Source organism: Bipolaris zeicola, assembly GCF_000523435.1.
Source record: "Bipolaris zeicola 26-R-13 unplaced genomic scaffold scaffold_28, whole genome shotgun sequence".
NCBI lineage: Eukaryota > Fungi > Ascomycota > Dothideomycetes > Pleosporales > Pleosporaceae > Bipolaris > Bipolaris zeicola.
The window spans coordinates 140,188-159,280 of NW_006912077.1; the positions used below are offsets into that span (position 1 = coordinate 140,188).

The 19,093-nt window shown below is 51.7% G+C and overlaps 7 protein-coding genes across 7 annotated transcripts; 3 read left to right on the forward strand and 4 right to left on the reverse strand.

The window, feature by feature from the left end:
• Positions 1 to 1,319: 1,319 nt before the first annotated feature.
• COCCADRAFT_2754 (uncharacterized protein) lies at positions 1,320 to 2,100 on the reverse strand (the record flags this gene model as incomplete). The annotated part of the gene is made up of 3 exons (XM_007711330.1): positions 1,320 to 1,646; positions 1,695 to 1,925; positions 1,978 to 2,100. 3 exons carry the CDS (start codon positions 2,098 to 2,100, stop codon positions 1,320 to 1,322), a joined length of 681 nt encoding a protein of 226 aa, XP_007709520.1.
• A 1,512-nt stretch (positions 2,101 to 3,612) lies between these two features.
• On the forward strand, positions 3,613 to 4,132 carry COCCADRAFT_34447 (uncharacterized protein; the record flags this gene model as incomplete). The annotated part of the gene is made up of 2 exons (XM_007711351.1): positions 3,613 to 3,973; positions 4,035 to 4,132. The coding sequence occupies 2 exons, from the start codon at positions 3,613 to 3,615 to the stop codon at positions 4,130 to 4,132; spliced, it is 459 nt and encodes a 152-aa protein (XP_007709541.1).
• Positions 4,133 to 7,515: 3,383 nt separating this feature from the next.
• COCCADRAFT_88886 (uncharacterized protein) lies at positions 7,516 to 9,585 on the reverse strand (the record flags this gene model as incomplete). Its single annotated transcript, XM_007711387.1, has 2 exons — positions 7,516 to 7,662; positions 7,711 to 9,585. 2 exons carry the CDS (start codon positions 9,583 to 9,585, stop codon positions 7,516 to 7,518), a joined length of 2,022 nt encoding a protein of 673 aa, XP_007709577.1.
• Positions 9,586 to 10,951: 1,366 nt separating this feature from the next.
• COCCADRAFT_88948 (uncharacterized protein) lies at positions 10,952 to 11,703 on the reverse strand (the record flags this gene model as incomplete). The annotated part of the gene is made up of 2 exons (XM_007711388.1): positions 10,952 to 11,220; positions 11,280 to 11,703. The coding sequence occupies 2 exons, from the start codon at positions 11,701 to 11,703 to the stop codon at positions 10,952 to 10,954; spliced, it is 693 nt and encodes a 230-aa protein (XP_007709578.1).
• A 332-nt stretch (positions 11,704 to 12,035) lies between these two features.
• COCCADRAFT_34450 (uncharacterized protein) lies at positions 12,036 to 14,036 on the forward strand (the record flags this gene model as incomplete). Its single annotated transcript, XM_007711352.1, has 2 exons — positions 12,036 to 12,771; positions 13,165 to 14,036. The coding sequence occupies 2 exons, from the start codon at positions 12,036 to 12,038 to the stop codon at positions 14,034 to 14,036; spliced, it is 1,608 nt and encodes a 535-aa protein (XP_007709542.1).
• A 1,989-nt stretch (positions 14,037 to 16,025) lies between these two features.
• Positions 16,026 to 17,651, forward strand: COCCADRAFT_2757 (uncharacterized protein; the record flags this gene model as incomplete). Its single annotated transcript, XM_007711331.1, has 1 exon — positions 16,026 to 17,651. One exon carries the CDS (start codon positions 16,026 to 16,028, stop codon positions 17,649 to 17,651), a length of 1,626 nt encoding a protein of 541 aa, XP_007709521.1.
• A 358-nt stretch (positions 17,652 to 18,009) lies between these two features.
• COCCADRAFT_34452 (uncharacterized protein) lies at positions 18,010 to 18,997 on the reverse strand (the record flags this gene model as incomplete). Its single annotated transcript, XM_007711353.1, has 2 exons — positions 18,010 to 18,590; positions 18,655 to 18,997. The coding sequence occupies 2 exons, from the start codon at positions 18,995 to 18,997 to the stop codon at positions 18,010 to 18,012; spliced, it is 924 nt and encodes a 307-aa protein (XP_007709543.1).
• Positions 18,998 to 19,093: the final 96 nt, after the last annotated feature.

Here is a 19,093-nt window from a genome sequence, read left to right on the forward strand (position 1 = left end):
CAATCACCTACGTGTATGCCCTTGCTGCCCCCCCCCACCTCGCTTGACCATTTCATGTAATGTACTCCGCCGTGCGCGCTGTCCAACAGTCTGTGGGGTCAGCCAAAAAAAAGAGGTCGGGTGTGGTTAAGAACGGTAAAGTACACTATCCGTCATTCCTCCCCTTTGAAGCAACAAAAAGCGAAAGAAGACAACCAAAAAAAAGTAGTAAAGTAAGTCAGCTTCAAGCGATGCACTGTGTCATTCTCCGATTGACATCTATGTCTCAGATCTTAAAAGGCCACCAAAAGAAGAAGAAGGAGAAGCGAGATACAAATTAAGATACATGTACATGTAACATGTGAGACCTTCTTTTTTTTCTATCCGCCCTGACGGGGGGGGGTCCCCTAAGTCGCTAGACTAGCTAGCTCTGCATGCTTAAAAGGGAAAGCAAGAGGCGAGGGAAAAAAACAAGAAAAAAACAAGGAAAAACGGGAAATGCCATGTGTATACTACTACTTGTTGTAGGCGACCAGCTACAACTTACTCGCTCCAACTAAGCTTTGATTGGCGGAAATGATCCAGCCATGTCCAACCGACGGGATGTATTGGAAAAAAAGCAAAAACAACAACAACAACAAGAGACAAGAGAGGGCTGATGAGGCTGGCTTAGAACTAGCCAACTTTGAGACAAAAAAACTTGACTTGGATACCGGGCTTTTGCTTGCTTGCTGACTGTTCGGCCTGCTATATCGGGATACGAGTCCGTGGCTTGCTCTAGCGCAGAAGTGCAGTTATGGGGGCGTCGGCGGCCGGTGCGCGGTGGAGTCGAGGACAAGCGGAATGCGGTTATTTGGGATTTTTAGGGTTAACCCGGATGCAAGGGTCACGGGTCCGTGAGAGAGGGGGGGGGGGCAGATAGCACCCAAGAGGTACAGTGGTAGTAGTAGTAGTAGTAGTAGTAGTAGTCCTAGTTGGGCTAACGCAAAAATATGTATCTAGGTAGTGTGGAAAAAAAAGTTGATTCTATGGCATTATGGTTTCCTATCAAACAAAATAACTATTCCGGCCGTAGCTGCGTCAAGGAGTTACCCGCGGTCTAAAAAGGTATTTACGCTTTCCGACAAAACAAACATTTGCCTAGATAGTAATTTTTATTTTGTCGTGAGCGAGCGAGTGAGCGCCAGAGTCATTGTATGTAACCTGCCCAAAACCCCAAACCCCAAAGCAAAAGCGCTGCAAAAGAACAATCGTCGTGGAAGCGTGGCGAGAAGAAGGGGTATACAAGAATTGAAGTGATGCAACAAGCGATGGTGGAAGAAAAAGACATTGCTGGCTGATCAGGAAACAGCTTCAGTCTTCACCGGTGTCGTACTCTTGAACTCGCCGTGCAGTATTTCGAGTAGTTTCCGTAGAGTATCTGAGTTTGTGCTGCGTCGACGTGTGGAAGTGCCGTCCTCATCCTCGCCCTCGGCATCGTCGTCCTGGGTGAGCAGCTCAATGGTTTTCCGGAGCTTCTCGTACGCAGCGTTGAGTTCAGAATGTGAAACCTCGAGCTTGCTGTACTTTTCGTTGAGAATAGCAAGTTGGTTTTCAAGATCCCGTGCGTGCTTTTCTTTTCGCTCACGGAAAGCGCGCTGGGCAGCACGATTTTGAGCTCGTCGGCGCTAGTATTTGTTAGATCGGATGCAAGGTATTTTTAGAGTCAGACTTACGCCAGAGGTTGTGTGTGTTCGCTCAGCTGGGGCGGCTGCGTGCACTGCTCCAAAGGTTGGCTCGACATGTTGCAATGGTCGGGGACTGCAGTATGGGCTGTCGTGGTCGGATCCAAAATCAGATGGAGTCATTGGCATGGGATACGATCCAAACTGCATGGGCTCGTCGACAATCTGAGGATAGTATGCATGCTGTATTTGGGTGGGAAATTGGTCATATGTGGAAGAAACCTTTTGGATATGAGTTTTGAGGAAGACGGGACTAGCGTGATCAACAACTTACAGGCGATCCGCTGAGGCTGGGGACTTTGGACAGCTCTGGGGGCATGTCGAAAACGGTGGTCTGGTGCGGGGGAACAACGTAGTTGCCCTGGGCCATCCAGTAGTCAAAGGAATGGGAATCCATTGCAGTGGTAGTTGGGTGCACTGTAAGCAATAACGAGAAGAGTGGTGGTGGTGATTAGTAGGTTTGGTGGTAGTAGTATGTATGGCAAGGCTGAGAGGGCGGCTAAGTATGGCGTGCGATGGCGATGTCTGTCTAGGCAAGTTTGCTTATGTGGTGAAGAAGGCTTACACAACGGTGGGCAAGCTGAGATCTTATACAGGAAGCGCACGACGGGCATCGAGTGCGTCGACGTACTAGTCGGTAGAGATGGTGGCCGAGGGCTTGGACAGGGATTTGGCAAAGGCCATAGCCATGGGCATGACACCATGTCCGCTTCCAACGGCCACAGCGGAGCCTAGACATGTGGCGCTGAGCGAAAATACGTGCATAAGGCGAGCCTGACGCTTGCCTTTGCGTGGGACTGTCGCAATACTTTCGGCCCACGCGTCCGGGGCACAGACCAGGCGTGCAGCGGGCATCCCAAGATGTTGTTATTCTCGTCGAGGAATGGCTCGCCAGGTTGGACCACCGATTGCCGCGGGCCAGGGGCGTGCATGGAGGCGTGCGCTATGCTGGTTTGAGTGGTTGATAAAAGATTGGCAGGCCTGCTGAGCTAACCCGCACATGTGCAGCACGCACGCCCGTCATTTGTGCCCGCCTTTGACAGCATCCAAAAGGTGCCTGGGCGTGTCTTTTCGAGAAGAGGGCCGCTGACTATGCGTGGTAAGGCTGAAGGAGGGCGAGACAGCGGTGGCGAGGGGCAGAGGGTATGTAGGGAGGAGTGGTAGTAGTAGTTAGTAGGCAGGTAGTACATCCACTCGAGTGGCATGGGGGGGGTGGTTTTGGTGACTGGGCTGTTCACATGCAGAGCCGTGGGTGGTGTCCGGGACCGTCTCTTGTGGTTTGGTGGTACACTAGCCAACGACAGGAGAGCCAGGTGTCGCTATCGCTGCAGTGACGTACGGAGCCCGGGGGGACCTTCAGCTCGTCTGCATGTGTTGCTTGTGGGTGAGGGGAGGCAGGGCAGGCAGAGGCCGAAGTTCGGTCGGGGTCACGTGTCGTTCGCGCTAGCCACAGACAGCCACAGATGCAGCCGCCCTCCAATTCTGTCACCGCCCCTCGGCCTCGCTTCAACACGACGACAGCGAGCACACGGAGCCCAAAGGACGCCTGCGTCGTACACACAATAGCCGGCCACAAGCCGCTCCAAGCGGTGACTCTGCGATAACAGCCCTGCATATTGGGCGACGGACGAGCATGCTGCTGCCATGCGACTAGTATTGGCGAGTGAGTGCTGCTGCTGCTACTGCTACTGCTGTCACCATGTCAAGAGGGTATACTACAGACCATGACAGTCGGTCGGCAGTGTCTTTGTAAAAAGCACGCATTATCGCGTGTAGTTGATGGCTGGTAGCATTTGGCTGCCTCGATCGGTCAAAGATGGGGTGTCGAGGCTGGGGATTGGCGGGCGGGCATGACCGGCACTAGCACGTGTTACTCTCGACTCTACCAGTCCACGTAAGCGCCATAGCCATGACTTATCAGCAACCTCTTCCATGTAACATTGCTGTAAGCGACCGCTACCCGCCTATTCCCACAGTGCAACTATTGTACCCTCCCCTCCCCACGCCACCTCCGCGGCGCTATCGACTCATTCTCCATCATTCTGCTCCCCCCAAAAGCAACCTATTGCCCCCGTTGACCCGTGCTGGCCGCAACACTAGCATACACCTATACACACTACTTGTATACAGTCTACACCGATGCACCACCTACTCCTTCACAAACGTCGCTCTCATCTGTGCCGTGTCGTACGACTTGCACATATATTTGCACCAATCCACGTGGTCGTCGAGTAGACCACAGCCCTACCTGCCGCCTTCTGCTGCTTTCTGTCTGCTGCGACTGCGCTAGACTACTGGCTGAAAAGAGTAATTTTGCTTTGGGCAAACAAGACCGCTCTGGTGACGTACAAGCCTCCATCGAGCCGTCTGGACTCTGGCCCCGGCCATTCCCCTCGCCTGGAAAGCCCATCCGCCTCCAATCCCCTTGACCACATACGCATGTGCACTGCCAGCTAGCCGCATGTCGTAAAGATCATCGGCCGCTGCAGTACGTCTACACATATGCATACAGCAGCGAGACAATATGCATATGGCTATCTTATCTGATTTGCATTTCTCCCATCCACTGATTCGAGGTCCGTGCTACCTGCAAGCAAGCAAGCCTGCTCCAAGATATCTCCTACCCTGCGTACATAATCGGTCCTGCAAGACAACCACTCAACATGACTTGCCCCGCTGCTGACACAACTCTCCTGCTGCACCGTAAAGCACCAAGCCTACCCAGCCGGCTAAACAGTCAGCGACAGCAACAGACTTCCAGAAAGACCCTGTGTATGTACCACCAAATTTAAGCCACTCGTGGGGTTTGATTCTCCTGTTCTCCCGCGTCGTTGTGTACCCGCTCCGGAAACTATCGACACCACTAGTCCCAGCCCGTGAATTGTTAATGCAAGTATTCTGCATTTATCAACACAGCCGTCTCAATAACAAGCACTGAAGGATTCCCAGCACCTGACGCTTGACTGGTGAGAACGCCTGACGACCACGAGTCGGCCTGCATTCATTTTCTTCATTTCAACCCCCAGCCTATCCGTCCCGCCTTATAAATATCTTAGCACAGTCCCCAATCGTCATAGCGTCATGGGGCCGGCGCACCTCAGGGTCCAGTGCCAGGTCAACTCGGCGGACGCTAATACAGCCCTACAAGAGCACTGGGACATTGCTGCTTTTACTGACTGACGCTGGCTGCTTGCTTCCGATACTCCATGCTCCAGATCCATCGTACGACACCCACACACAAAAGCCCACACCATGCGCATGCCAAGCTTTTCCGTGGCATCTTGACGCGCGGGGAACTCATCGTTGAGAATGGGGGAGTGGGAGAAACAACCAGCCACCATCGGACATCCGTCGTGGTTGGATACTCGATGCACCTGTATTGGTAGACTACGCCTTGTGTATACACAAACGAATCTCCTATTGTAGATCATAGTCTACCCTAGTAGACGTCCTTCATTCCTTTCGCTTGAATGCTTCCCCCAACACTTGTTTCTTCTAGCTTCTTGGTAAGCTTCACACTCGCATCCCGCCTTTCGTTATTTCCGCCTCTAACAGCGATCCGTCCGTCACTTGTCCTTTCCTGCCAGCCAGCTGCCCTCTTTCCCCCCCCTAAAACAAAACCACACCGGAAAGTCACTCAAACATACACATTTGCCGATTATGCCCGACCACCGTACGCGTCAACGGGACGCCTGGAAATGCTTGCCTGCGGATTCCGCGTCTGTCCGCAAGCTCCAAAACGCATCTCGAGTCACAAATTCCCCAGGACATGCCCTTGTCGAAAAATACCTCACTATCGTCATAGCATCCAGTATACTATCATCTTACACAAAAACTACGTACGTACGTATATGTGTCTAAACCGCCCGTGCACCCTTCCCCCCCCAGACCCAAAAAATGAAAACCACCGCTCGGAACCGACCCGCAACCGAATCTTTACCACCAACCCCCCCATGTCAGCGACACACACAATGCAAGACTAAACCATATGCTCCCCCCTCGCGTAAGCAGTACCCGACCAAACCACCCAATCAAGCCCCTTTCCCTCTTTCTCTTCTCCAAAAGCCAGCCACACTTCCCAAAAACCCAAGACCAAAAAAGTCGACCCAAGCTGCAGCCCAGCCAAAGCCTGCCAGTTCCAGCACGGGTCCTTAGTTACATACATACATACATACATATCCTGACTGCAGCGATTGGGCGGTGGTGGTGGTGGTCGGTGCGTTTCCTTCCATGCATCCTTCTAGACGCACACGCACTTCTTCTTCGCCTTTCAGTGTCGTTGTTTGGACGAGAGAGACTGCGCGTGTGCATGTGTGAGAAAAGCCTTTGACGTGAGGATGCAGGGACGTGCGCATGGGTGTGTGGATTTTGAGCCTCAACTTCATGCGGCTTGACGTAGGGTTTGGGCGTGTCTTGGGAAGAGAGGGAAAAGCTTGGGTGCGCTTGTTGCTTACTTAGATTGCTTGCGTGTGTGTGTGTGTGTGTGTGCTTGCGTATGTAGGGGTTGGGGCGCGGGAGAGGTATGGCGACGTCACTGTGTGGATTGGGCAGTGGCTTGAGAGGGAGAGAGGCTTGATCAGCAATTGTTCACGTGGAGTGATGGGTTTGAACTTTGACTGTGCATCTTGGACTTCCTCTCTTTTTCGTCATTTTCCTCCTCCTCCTCCTCTACTCAACTACTCATACTCAACTACTCACTCTCGGCCGTCTTTCACAATCCCACCTCCGGTTATCCAAGTACATGTCGAGTGTAGTGTCAGAAACTAATAATCTAATAAACAAAAGAGAAACAGAAGCCTTTTGCCCACTTGAAGCAACTGCTAGGCCATACTTCAACAATTCATTCATTCATTCAATCCCACATCCAATACGCACTCTTCGACCTGAGCACTTGGGTCAAATAGGAAATGCACCAATAAGAGCATCCATGTTTGTCAAGACCATGTTTCAAACTCAATCATAACATTTTTATCGTCTATTTACTACAGAACCCTATCAATCCCCCTAATACCCGCCTCTCATCGCCAACATGCCCACTTTACCAAGGTTAACAATTCACATCTTCACTGGCATTAATGATAACAGTCATCACACTAAATACATAGACATCATCCTCGCACTGACATGAGCTTTGCAAACATTAACAAAGCATCATGGGCAGGAGACGAGGACGCAAAGGTGCAGGGATTAAATACTGCTTGGAAGTCCGTGTATAAGAGGAACCGTAGGGTACAGCATATGTCGCAATCGGTAATCGCAGGCCCTAAAGTAAGTAAATTGGCGCAAAGGGAAAGCAAACTAAAGGTAGGCCAAGGAAGGAAACCAAATCGTAAGGGCAGTTTCATAAGAGTCCAGGGTTCCAAAGGGGGCTCCGAGGGAGGTTCCGGAAGGGCAATGACTCCAAGGTTATGGGATTATCCGGGTGGGTATATGGCAAAGGGCTTTGGGAATGACCGGGTGGATGGTTTAGGCAAGGGTTGCTAGGTGACCAGGTGGAGGATGTCGCAAAGGCTGCGGGAGTGGCCGGATGGATATGGTATGTCGCAACGGCTACCGGGATAGGGAATGGTTGTCACAAGGCGGTCGAAGGTTGCTTGGAGGTTGCGCTGGAATCGACCGTAGCTGCAATGGGGCTTACCTTCACACTTCACCTCGACACCACGCATTGCCATGAGGCACCGACCAGATTGAACGTGGTAGTGTTGACAACTACTCGTGATTAGCATGCAAACTCCGCCAAACGCCTTCGCTTTTAGTTTTCCGAGACGCCGTATCGCTATGCAGAACAAGAAAAAAAATCAGAAGGTATACTCTATAGAGTCCAGAGACCACTCCGTCGTTTGCCCATTGGGTAGACGAGGAGGGCCGCCATGAACAAGCCGACAGTAATGCCAATGGCAATCTGGATCATGGAAGCTGCGACATTGAAGACGATAGCGTTCAAACTATCGGGACTCGACTAATTTGCGTTAGAAGTGACCATTTGAGATGTTATCAAGTGTCTTACATCAGCCGCTCCCGCTGCGCCTTTGATCAAGGCGGATGCAGTTTTCAGAGCAGAGTTGATACTCCCGCTTGATGCAAGAGATCCAGGCACCTGTACATAGACGGCGGGTAGGAGGACAGCAGCAGCAACTCCGTGGCGCAGTCGACTGTAGAGGTTGGCCAGAACACCGACGGTGAAGGCACCGAATGTGTATGCGATTGGAGCAGAGGACGAGAATTTCTTGCTGGCGTAGAAATTGACCAAGTAACCAGCAAATGCAATGATGATCATGGCGGGCATTTGCTTGTACTTTGCTTGTACGGTGAAGGTCGTGAAGAAGACATACAGAGGAACGAAGAGGAAGCTCCAGTATGGGTGTAGGGGTTCCTGGCATTGGGTCGCGTTGGTGGCATTGCTATCGATAGCACCGTAGATGGCTGTGCCGACGGTTATGCCATATCCCAGAAAGAGAGAGTAGATGATGGCAAAGACGAGTCGGATGGAGCCGGGCACAATGGCACGGGACTGGAGTTCGAGGGCAGAGCTCAGGACCAACCAGCCGGGAAGGATCAAGGCGATGGCGCTCTGTGCAATAGCTGAGAAACAGAAGAGGTTTCCATTGTCAATGCTGCCAAAAGCACGAGCAAGGAAGCTCATGAGAATGGTAGCCGAGATTTCGAAAACAGTGCTGTACGTCTTGGAGAGTGGAGCGATGACCAATTGGAGCACGCCCAAAACCATACCAAGGGCGAGGATAATAGGCATGTCAATGAAGCGTGCTGAGAAGAAGACGGAAACGGCCGCGCTGGCCAAGCCATACATGATGACGGTCAACCAGACGGGGTGGCGGTCTTTCGCGTTGATGACGGTATCGAGGCGGGCAAGAGCTTCGTCGAGACTGATGACATCATGCAGGACCTCTTTGTAAATCTCATGGGTGTCCTTGAGCTTACCCAGGTTGACGCCCTGGGCAGTGCGGACAATCTTGACTTCGGCGGTATGGGTAAGGTTGTCGTCAAAAGAAATGATCATACAACCAGGGATGTAGAGAAACTGGCTGTTAATCTCAAGAACCTTTGCTGTCATGGCAAGATACTCCTCGAGGCGATGAGTGGGTGCGCCAAAAAGCATGAGAGCACGACACATGCGAATGATGTATTGCTGTCGCTTGAGGATGTTGGCCACATGAATTTTGATCTTGGCGTCCTGGTCTTCTTTGGCCTTCCAGACTTTTGCAACAATGCCACCACTAGCCGTGCGCTTGTGCTGGCGTGGTCGCATAGGAGGGTCTTTCTTTTCATCTTTGGGGTTGGCCAACTTGGCCGAAGCACCAATCAGAGTGGCCAGTGTGTCGGTTGACTGGATGGGCTTGTTGGCATTGTACCATTTCCGTTTTGGCGTGTTGGCGCCAGAAGAAGAGACGGGATGGGGAGGGGTGGTGTTGCTGTGCTCGGAGGCGGCGTCGGGGAAGGCAGGTACGGGGTTCTTGTATGTCTGGAGGATCTGATAGAAGATGCCTCCATTGTTGTTGCCTGTGACGGCATAGCCACCGTCCGAGTCGGTGTCATTAAAAGCATGACCTTCTGAACTCTCAGCACGTGCGGTTTCAGCATGTGCAAGGCGGGCATTGTGGGCATTGAGCAGCTCTTCGGCATCGGCCGTGTGCTGGTCGACAGTGTTTTCTGCCAAATCGGACCCTTGAACGGGCTCATTGCTGGGAGAGAGCTGGGGAGAAATGGGGACTTCAACATTGGCCGAGCTGTTGAAGCGCACGCGTGTCCTGCCCGTTGCCTGCTCAGGCTGTACTGAGGGTGTTGGGTAGGTGGGGGCAAGGTGGTCGAGCTCGTGAGCATCGCCGTTTGTGCGATCAGATGAATGGGACGAAGTGGGCTCCATTGCGGGGGGGATGGGGCGCCCGGAAGGGGAGATGGCAATGAAGAGAGAGTGCTTTTGTGTGGACCGAATGGATGAGGGCAGATGTGGTTTGAGGGGGAGTCCAGCATATATCGGCGTGGTGCTGGGTGCTCAGGGCTTGGGCAGTGAGTCGTCGTCGGCGTTACCTCATGGGCCCAACTGCGTTTGCGGCCGTCGATGCGAACCCAAACGACCAGTGCGTCGCGGGCGCGACCTGGCGGTGGATCCAAAGAATGGATCAAGAGATGGTAGCGATGCTTGGGAGGCGCCGAAAGGAGAAGTGTGGGAGCAATCTCGAAGCCAAAGGCGGCGACGTCGGTCACGGGTGATGCAACGGGCCCGGCTAAAAGTGGAAATCTGTGTGTCATGGATTCGCTGATTGGCCACCGCCACCAGCAGACGGGCTAAAGTCAGCGACACCCGAAATGCTCTGTGAAAAAATCCATCTCACCACTACCCGCCGGCACACTCGCCCTCACCCCCGACTCGACGACGCGAGTCCCCGTGGGGCCTGCGACAGCGAACACTGGTCCAAATGGCCCCTCGATCCCTCCTTGGCTGCGCTGCCACCGTGTCAGCAGCAAATTAGAGCACGCTCTAGAAGCATCGCTGGATCCACACAGTCCCTGACTATGGCCTCTCTGCGACGTGCCTCCAAGGGGTATCTACTGTCTACTATACAGTAACATGTGTGTATGCGGTATATCTGCTATACAGAAAGGAGTATCGTAGACCGCCTCTTTTTGCAAACGCACTCGCCGTAACGGTCACGCGCACATGTGTTGCCTCGCACAGATATCACAGCTCTCTGGCTGGGCGAATTGAACTAGCATGCACCATCTGTACTGTCATATTAGCATATAGTGTATCACTCCGTGTGCCTAGGCAAAATTAGCATGTAGAATACGGACGAAACCTTCTTCTTAGCAATCACCTCAACATGACGAAATATCACACAATATCCTAAACCCATTCCATCCATTCCGAAGGCGAATCCCGCATGTTGCTGAAGATCTTTTCAGTTATCCGGAAATAGTACCTGACTGAACCAACAAACGAGATGCCAATGGGAGCGGAGCCCCTGCGTCCCAGCAGGGAAGGTTGTTCCGCTAGTATGCCCATGACGCACCTCATGGCGCGTCCCGGCACTCGAAACCGATCCCGAGCAGATCGCATCTTTAGCGAGAACCCCGTCAAGAGATCATAGCCTACGCAGATCTTCTGAATGACTGACCATGTGTGGGAACCGGGTACTTATCGATCCACCCTGCTTACTGGGTTGCTGTATCCGTCATCATCGCGTAGGCGTACTGGGTGTGTTTGAGAGCCTATATCCTCAAGCGGCCCTTCATCTCAGCCTCGCGTCATCCTCGTCTTGCATACCACTTGGTTCATATACACAAGCAACTTCCTCGTACAACTCGCCCCTGACCACCAACTGAATTCTTCCTTTTTCCTTAAATCCAGCTTTTGCATAAAGTCTCTCGGCCGCATCCACGGTGCTTTCCAAGTACACAGGCACCCGTTGTTTGTTGCATGTGTCGAGGCCCCAGTCAAGTAGCATTCTGCCCACGCCTTGGCGGCCATGGCTTGGTGATATGGCGATCCAGGATAGTTCTGTCGAGGCAGAAATTACCAAGAGTCAGTTAGAAACGAAACGTGACATGTATACTCACCGTAATGCCGACAATCTCCAATAGTATGCTCCGCGACTTTCGCAGCAGCAGCTCTCCATGCATTTAAAATCTCCCAATCTGTCCCCTCTGGTAGATTCCAACGCGGTGCTGTATATGTCTTTTTGACATTGCTGCTCCTTTCCTCCTCTTTGTCTTCCGGACAAGCGTGGCACCATACTGCAAACCCTACTATCTCTCCTCTACCATCCTTTTCCGTTTCTGCAGACTGTGCAACCATCACACTCGTCCTTTCATCGAGCATGTCGGCGATTAGCTTTTCTTCTACGGCGTGTTCAAATGCTGCCCAAATTGCTGGCGTAGGATAGATAGCGCGCATGAGCCGGTTGGAAGAGAAGGCTGATACATGAATACTAGCGAGACGTGGGGCAACAGAAGGAGTCGCGGGGTAGATGCGGATAGCCATTTTGAACTGCAGGATAGGGTTATGGAGGGAATAGCCGTTCCTTTATATGTGGTGCTTGGCCGCAATTATGGGCGATATAAGCGGATGTCTTGTGCTTGACTGTTGCATTCGTCGATAGCAGACGCTGTGGTGATGTTTGGTGGCTGTGCAACCATTCCCCACACGCACCGCCACGCTTTTCTCATATGTACACAGCCATCCTGCCTGACATACGAGGTAATTGAAACCGCCCCCAATACGCCCTGACAGCGCTGGCTATTTAGGATCTGAACGCCCGGCTTCCACGGGAACATGAATATTGTAGCTGCCTCTCCACACCATAAGCTATCCAGATGGCAAACATCTCACTTTATCAACCACTTAACCCAACCCGAGAAAAATTTCGATTTCTTCGCATACATCCCACCAACATCCCGGAAAGCATCATCTCGTGCCAGCTTTTCACTGCTAGTCTTGCCGAACAACCATTGTACAAGGCTCTATCATATGAATGGGGCCGAAAGGACATCACCAAATACATTATAGTCAATGGTATCAGAGTCCAGGTTACCCACAATCTCGAAGCTGCACTACGGCGCATCCGTAAGTCCGACTCAGAAGTTATTCTCTGGGTCGATGCAGTGTGCATCAACCAGCAAGATCTCGATGAAAGGAATTCACAGGTGGCCATGATGAGCAAACTGTATTCCAAGACCACACTGACTTACGCATGGCTGGGTGAAGATGACGATGGTAGCGCGCAACGTGTATTTTCCCTCATCTGCAGTTTCGTGGGTGATTTCACCAAGCGTGTTGAGGACATTGACCATTTCACCATCAAATTTGCCAAAGTTCAGTGCAACCAAATGTACTTTGGCCTCCAGGATTATATTGCCCAAAATCTTCGGGACGGTAAATCAACATTGGGCATGTCTGATGTCCAAGACATAGGACTGGTGTTTTCTAGATCATACTGGTATAGAACTTGGATTCAGCAAGAGCTCGTTCTTCCACCCAAAGTAACAATGATTTCCGGCTACATGTCTGTATCATTCAATATGATCATGGTTTTCCGAGACATCATCGATTGTATTCGATGCAAGAGCATTCGGTGGAAAGACAGTGCTGATGAGATCATTACCGCTTCGTGGGAACTTGCCTCACCCCCCCACGCTTGAACTACGGTTAGCCAATCTGGGGAATATCCTTGATGTGGTATCAAGCCTGGTGCGATGCGATGCTACGGATCCCGCGACAAAATCTATGGAATATTGGGTTTTTGTGAACGTCCTATACCTGTCACTGTCGACTATACCAAGCCAATAGCTCAAGTGTTCATTGAATTAGTTAAAAATGTCGCCAAACAAAGCGGACTCCTCATCCTTCGACAAGAGCCGGACAGTAGTATCGATCCCTTCGTCCCGAATCTGCCGTCCTGGACACCAAATTTCCGCCGAGATTGCATCGAATATACCCATCAAGACTGGATTGGTGTGCATGCCCATGGAGGATGGAAAGCAAGAATCTTCCCCACAACTTCTCTTCAGTTGCTACGGACCTCTGGGTGCGTAGTAGACACCGTTCAGTCAGTCTTCCAATTCTCGATTCCTCAACAGGTGACAGAAGTTTTATTCGATTTCATTGTATCCAACATCACCATGTCTCATCCAACGGGGGCTACCTTCCTTCAAGCAATTTGCTGTAATATCCTCGGATATCACTCCGTCGACGAATTTCAACACCGACTTTCAATATATGGCATCCGTACGTTCTTGCACTGGCTACTAGACTGTGGGAAGGAAAACCCCTTGTTGCATGGGCGATTCCTCACTTTTGTCGAACAGAACAATCTCACGGCCGTATTTGAAACTGTTACAGACGAAATCTCAATGAGCTTGCGATTCGCGGCAGTTACCGGAGCCATCGATCATCTGGTTGAGCCATACAAGGACGCTAAAGACCATAGCGCTTTCCTTGCAATGACCCCGCAACAACGTATGGCGCCTTTTTGGGGGTCTGAATCATACCCCGACGCTTTCCAAGCAGATATAGATTGGCAAATTCCTTCAGAACGCGTCAGCCTTGAGACTGTGAGGCGAAGAATCATGGATTGGGTGGACAGAAAAAGCTTAATAGTCACAGAGAAGGGCTATATGGGCTTTGCAACCCGTGGTGTTTTGGTAGGGGACGATGTTTGTATTGTCGCAGGATGTCCATATCCTACTATCATACGCCCGTCAGGTAGCCGTCATCAAGTCGTTGGCGGTGGCTTCATTTTCGGATTGATGGACGGTGAGTTATTCAGAGATGGGCACTTGACGGAGGACAGTCAGCAGACCTTTGATTTTGTTTGAACTATCCACTGCGCTACCTTTTTCTTGTGCTGAAACCTCTGCCGCATCCTGGGGCAGGATCAACTGTTCAACGATGGGCGCCTTCTCATCTAAGGATGTCCAGGAAACAACTCCACTCCCAATATGCTCAAGGCTAGCATATAATGAGACCTCTCGAGAATCAGAGTTGCCAGATTTCATGCCTTGCGAATACGTTTGCCAAACTATTGTGGCTCCGTTAGAGTATTGTCGGTTCCAACATCCGCATTGGACAAAAGAAACGAAAATCCTTCATCGGGCATTGTACGTTCCATAAATGCAGGATATTTTCGGTACCCTTCTCAAGAGACCAGTTGGATCGACTTGTGGAGGACTGTATGCTAGGTTGGAGCCATTTAACAACGGCCTTGCTAGCATTGGTATGGTATAATTCTTTAAAGGCATGAAGATCGTCGTCTGATCAGACGGGCGCAAACCTTTTTTCTGGGTGCATTGGATGCGTTTGACGCCTCATACCGAGATTTCCCACGTTGTTTGACAAAGGACAGGGCTGGTCGCGAGCATGGAACGTGGACATACCGCCGCGCATGATCATGGGTTGTTCCCGAAGAAATAAAACTTTATGCTTTGCCGTGACTTCCAAGGGTTTAACGAGCGATTCCAGGAGAGATTTTGTGCTGCCCTTGCTGCGAATATGAATTCCGAGGTCGAATATGCGATGATTGGTAGTATGGTCCCAACGGCTGCACAAGGCCCGTGCCCTCGGACTGAAGATCCTCGATCGCCATCGCATGCGGAGACTATTGCGCGACACCTTCAACATGCCATCCTGTCTCGAGCGATAGTTCTGTGTAATCAGCATGAAAGATTGGGGTAGTCTTTCATTGGAGAAATGAGTATGGGCGTCTGATCTGCTTCTCTTCGCTCTGTGGTATACTAGGCAGTTACAGCTTGCCATCATTCCATCGTGCCAGCATCACGACAACCTGGTCTCTGCTTCCTCGATCGCATCAGCTCCTCCGGCAACACATGCCGACCATCAAGAAAAAAAAATCCTGATTCGATTGTATCCCACTGCCTTACTTCGGATGAGGTCGCAACCGGCGCCGTGGCGTGCGCTGAAACCAGGCACTTTGCTACAACGGGTTTTGCAAACACGAACAGGGACCTGGGCGACCCTCAAGAACCTCCAAGAGCCAGAATCACTGACATCAATATCGGCCTCTGGCAGGGACGGTGGCTTGGGCCTGGGGTTCGAGGCTGTCAGGACATGCGGGCCGTTGCTCGTTCCGGAATGTTGAAACCTTATTCGCCTCACATCCCTAACGCGCATAGGCCTTATGGCATCGACCAACAGAGCCTCAACACTGCAATATTCCTGCATCTGGACTTGCTACGTATTCTCCGACAGTTCCTGTCAGGCCAAGACTGCCACCGCTGAAGTCGCGCTCTTGGTCTGTCCGCTGGTATCTAACGCCTCTGATTGGACCTCGTTGCCCAGCGCCTCATTCAGCACATGGGTTTTACCCTAGCATGTTCGTGCCAAGCACCATCACTTGCGGCTAGACGGCAAAATGGCAGCTGTACATGTTGGAGAAGAGTGGGGAGATTGCCTTTGGATTGCCCTGTCTGGTCGCCCTGGTGCCTCAAGGCATCATGGCTATGCAGAGAATGCGGCCAGGAGGCCGAGATCAAACACTTGCAAGTTTACACCGATTCCACGTAATGTTTTTGCTCCCAGATGGATGTTCCGATTCGGCCTTATTTCTTAGCAACAGCCCAAAGTACATATAACGCGAAAGGCCCGGCGCCTCATAGGTTTTGTCATCTCTTTCATCAACGCCGTCTTCAAGTCCCTTACCTTCTTTTCAACAGTGCCGAGCACTCATATTTTAATCATTGTTGAGCTGTGCTCTTCATTCCTTCATTTTACCATTGTAATACACAGACACTCGGTGATCCGCATCCAGTCCTTTCAGGAAAACAAAAAAAAGAACCCGACCATTCATAATGAAGACTATTTACCCACTACTCACTCTCCTTTCGGCTGCGGCCGTAGCTGCCGGTCCTCTTCCAAGGAACGTACAGCTACTCCCGAATGCAAACCTCAAGCCTACTCGTGTCGTCGCGCGCACGCAAATGCCTGCCGAGGCTGCACCAGCACCAGCCGCAGGAGTTGATCCTGGCAAAGCTTCCGCGGATGCTATGGAAGCAATGCATGCAGCTGAAGCGGAGGCCAAAGAAAAAGCTCATCAAGAGGCCGCTAAGCAGATGGAAGCCATGCATCAGGCAGAGGCAGAAGCAAAGGAGAAGGCCCACCAAGAGGCCGCTAAGCAGATGGAGGCTATGCACCAAGCAGAAGCCGAAGCAAAGGAAAAGGCACACCAGGAGGCTGCAGCAGCCATGGAATCCATGCACGTTGCATCTGAGAAAGCAAAGGACGCTGCCCATAAGGCATCGGCTGATGCTATGGAAGCTATGCACGTCTCGCGGGAAATGGCCAGCATCTCTATGGCCATGAAGACAGAGGCTCCAGCTGCCACCCCTCCACCTCCTCCACCACCTGCTGCTATGCCTCACGAGACTCCTGCCCCGGCCCCTACACATGTTATGCCCCCTCCTCCTGCTGCTGAGATGCCACCACCACCACCTCCTCCCGCCGAGATGCCACCTCCACCTCCTGCTCATACTATGGCGCCCCCTCCACCTCCTGCTGCGGAAATGCCTCCTCCACCCCCGGCTCATGAGATGCCAGCTCCATCTGCCCCCGCTGCTGCAGAGATGCCACCGCCACCTCCCGCTCATGTGATGCCATCACCTCCCCCTGCCCATACAATGGCACCTCCTCCACCTCCTGCCGCGGAGATGCCTCCTGCTGCTGAGATGACTCCTCCTGCCAAGATGCCTCATGCTCCCGCTGAAATGCCATCTTCACCTCCCGCTGCTGAGATGCCCCCAGCCGCCGGTGGCATGAACGGTAGCGAAGCTGCACCGCCTACATCGTCTGCTCCTCCTGCGGCTGAGGTCACCGAAAGCTTCTCTTTGATTATGGATCAGGCTGCACAGGCTACTGGTGCTGCCAACATGACTGCTTCCCCGGCCATGAGCACCCCTGCGGCGCCTGCTGAAACCGGTGCTGCCGAGGAAGAGAAGAAGAAGGCCGAAGAGGAGCAGAAGAAGGCAGCTGAGGAAGAGAAGAAGAAGGCTGAGGAAGAGAAGAAGGCCAAGGAAGAGGCTGACAAGGCTGCTCAGGAACAGGAGAAGAAGGCTGCAGAGGAACAGAAGAAGCAGGATGAGGCCGACAAGAAGGCCGCCGAAGAAGAGAAGAAGAAGCAGGAGGAGGCAGACAAGCAGGCTGCTGAGGAGGAAAAGAAGAAGCAAGAGGAGGCTACTCAAGCCGAGAAGCCCGCTGAGGACGCTGCGCAAGACAACAAGGGCGAGGCCTCAGCCTCAGCCCCTGCCGAAGCACCTGCTGAAGCGCCCGCCGAAGCGCCCGCCGCACAGGAACAGCAACAAGAAGCAGCCGGTGAGGCAACCATCAAGCTCCCAGCCGGCTTCCTTACTTCTCCACGCGTGCGTCGCGCCAATCTCGCTAACATGCCTGCTAAGCGCGGCATGAAGGCTGTCGCTTTCTAAGCGTTTGACCCCGTTTTTCTTTTGTGTGTACTTAGTATATGGGGTAAAGCGAGAGGTTGGTTGATGATGAAGAGAAGTAGTTGTGCGCGTGTGATTATAGCACAGGACTGTTTAATGTTGTCTGCAGTGCTAGTTAGACGGGAAAGCGCGTTTAGAGAATTATTAGTGTAGCGTAGTTACTTGACCGAGTACAATCATCCTGACTCGAGTTTCCTTTTTTTTCGAATAACAAAACTTATTCTCATACCACTCTGTTCAAGATGCAAATGCCGTTTGCGTGAAGAAAAGATGATACCTGAAGGTGTCTTAAACTGAATTATACAAGTCTAGTATACATGTGCGGCGCTCTTGTGATTAACTAATTCACACTTGTCCTTGTATCCACAGGTACATTGGATACGAAAACGGATAAAATAGCAGCGTAAGCTGCTGCCACGGCCATCATCTCGAAGCTGGTCACTTTGAGGAAAAGCGACACGAGAAATGATAGCCCGAGTATCCACGCTGCGATAATCGCCAACTGAACGTTTTTAGATGACTCGTGCGATAGAATAACCAAAGGAGCAATGAGGAATATGGCTGTAAATGCTGCGGTGAATAGACGCCCGGTGATTTCGGCTATGAGAAGAGTATCTGGGTACAACCATTGGCGGCGGCGGCGGTGGTGCAAGCGGCGCCAAATCCAGGTCGAGCCTAGGTCTTCAGGGTTGTTCTGGTCCCTCCTCTTTAGTTTTCTGAATCTAAAGAAGCGTAGGTACTTGTAGAGCCAGCGCTGGAACGGATCAACCCGCTCTCGCGTTCCGAGATCTACTCGTAGCAGCCTCGTTTTGTATTTCTCTCCCAGACTGAGGTCGCTACGTAAACTGGAGAGTAGATCGTCGTCGAGAAGAGAGTTGATTTCCATCGTCATAATTTTGTTGAAGGCTGCTAGGGCTTCGTCTTTTTGGATCCGGGATTTCGTGTTAGTGGGGGTTGATGTGTAGTTCAGAGGCTGTGTACGTACCGTATTCCTTCAAAAGACCGCGGAGCTTTAAAATGAATTCTGGAGTGATCAATTCATCGATATTGGGAACTTTGTCATCTCTCCTGTTGTTCTTGAGACCAAGCCGATCGAATGAGGAGATAGGCAAGTTGAGGCTGAGGCCGGCTTGGTACAAAACGTGGTCCATTTGGGTAATCTCATCTTCTAGGAAACGTAAATTTAGTAGATGCGTGGTTTTAAATCGACGGAAGCTGTGCAATGTGATGTTTTTGTCGGCCGTGCTGGCTATCCATGCCTTCTCAAACTTGTCTTGGGTTCTGCTTTTTGGACCTAGGGGCGCGTTGTGGACGGGTAATTCGTCCATGTTGGAGTAATGGTGAGTGCGAACAGGTGGAAACTACATGGAGGAAAATTATCTAGATATCTCAAATGCCTAGGAAGCAGGTCCCTGATCCTTCAT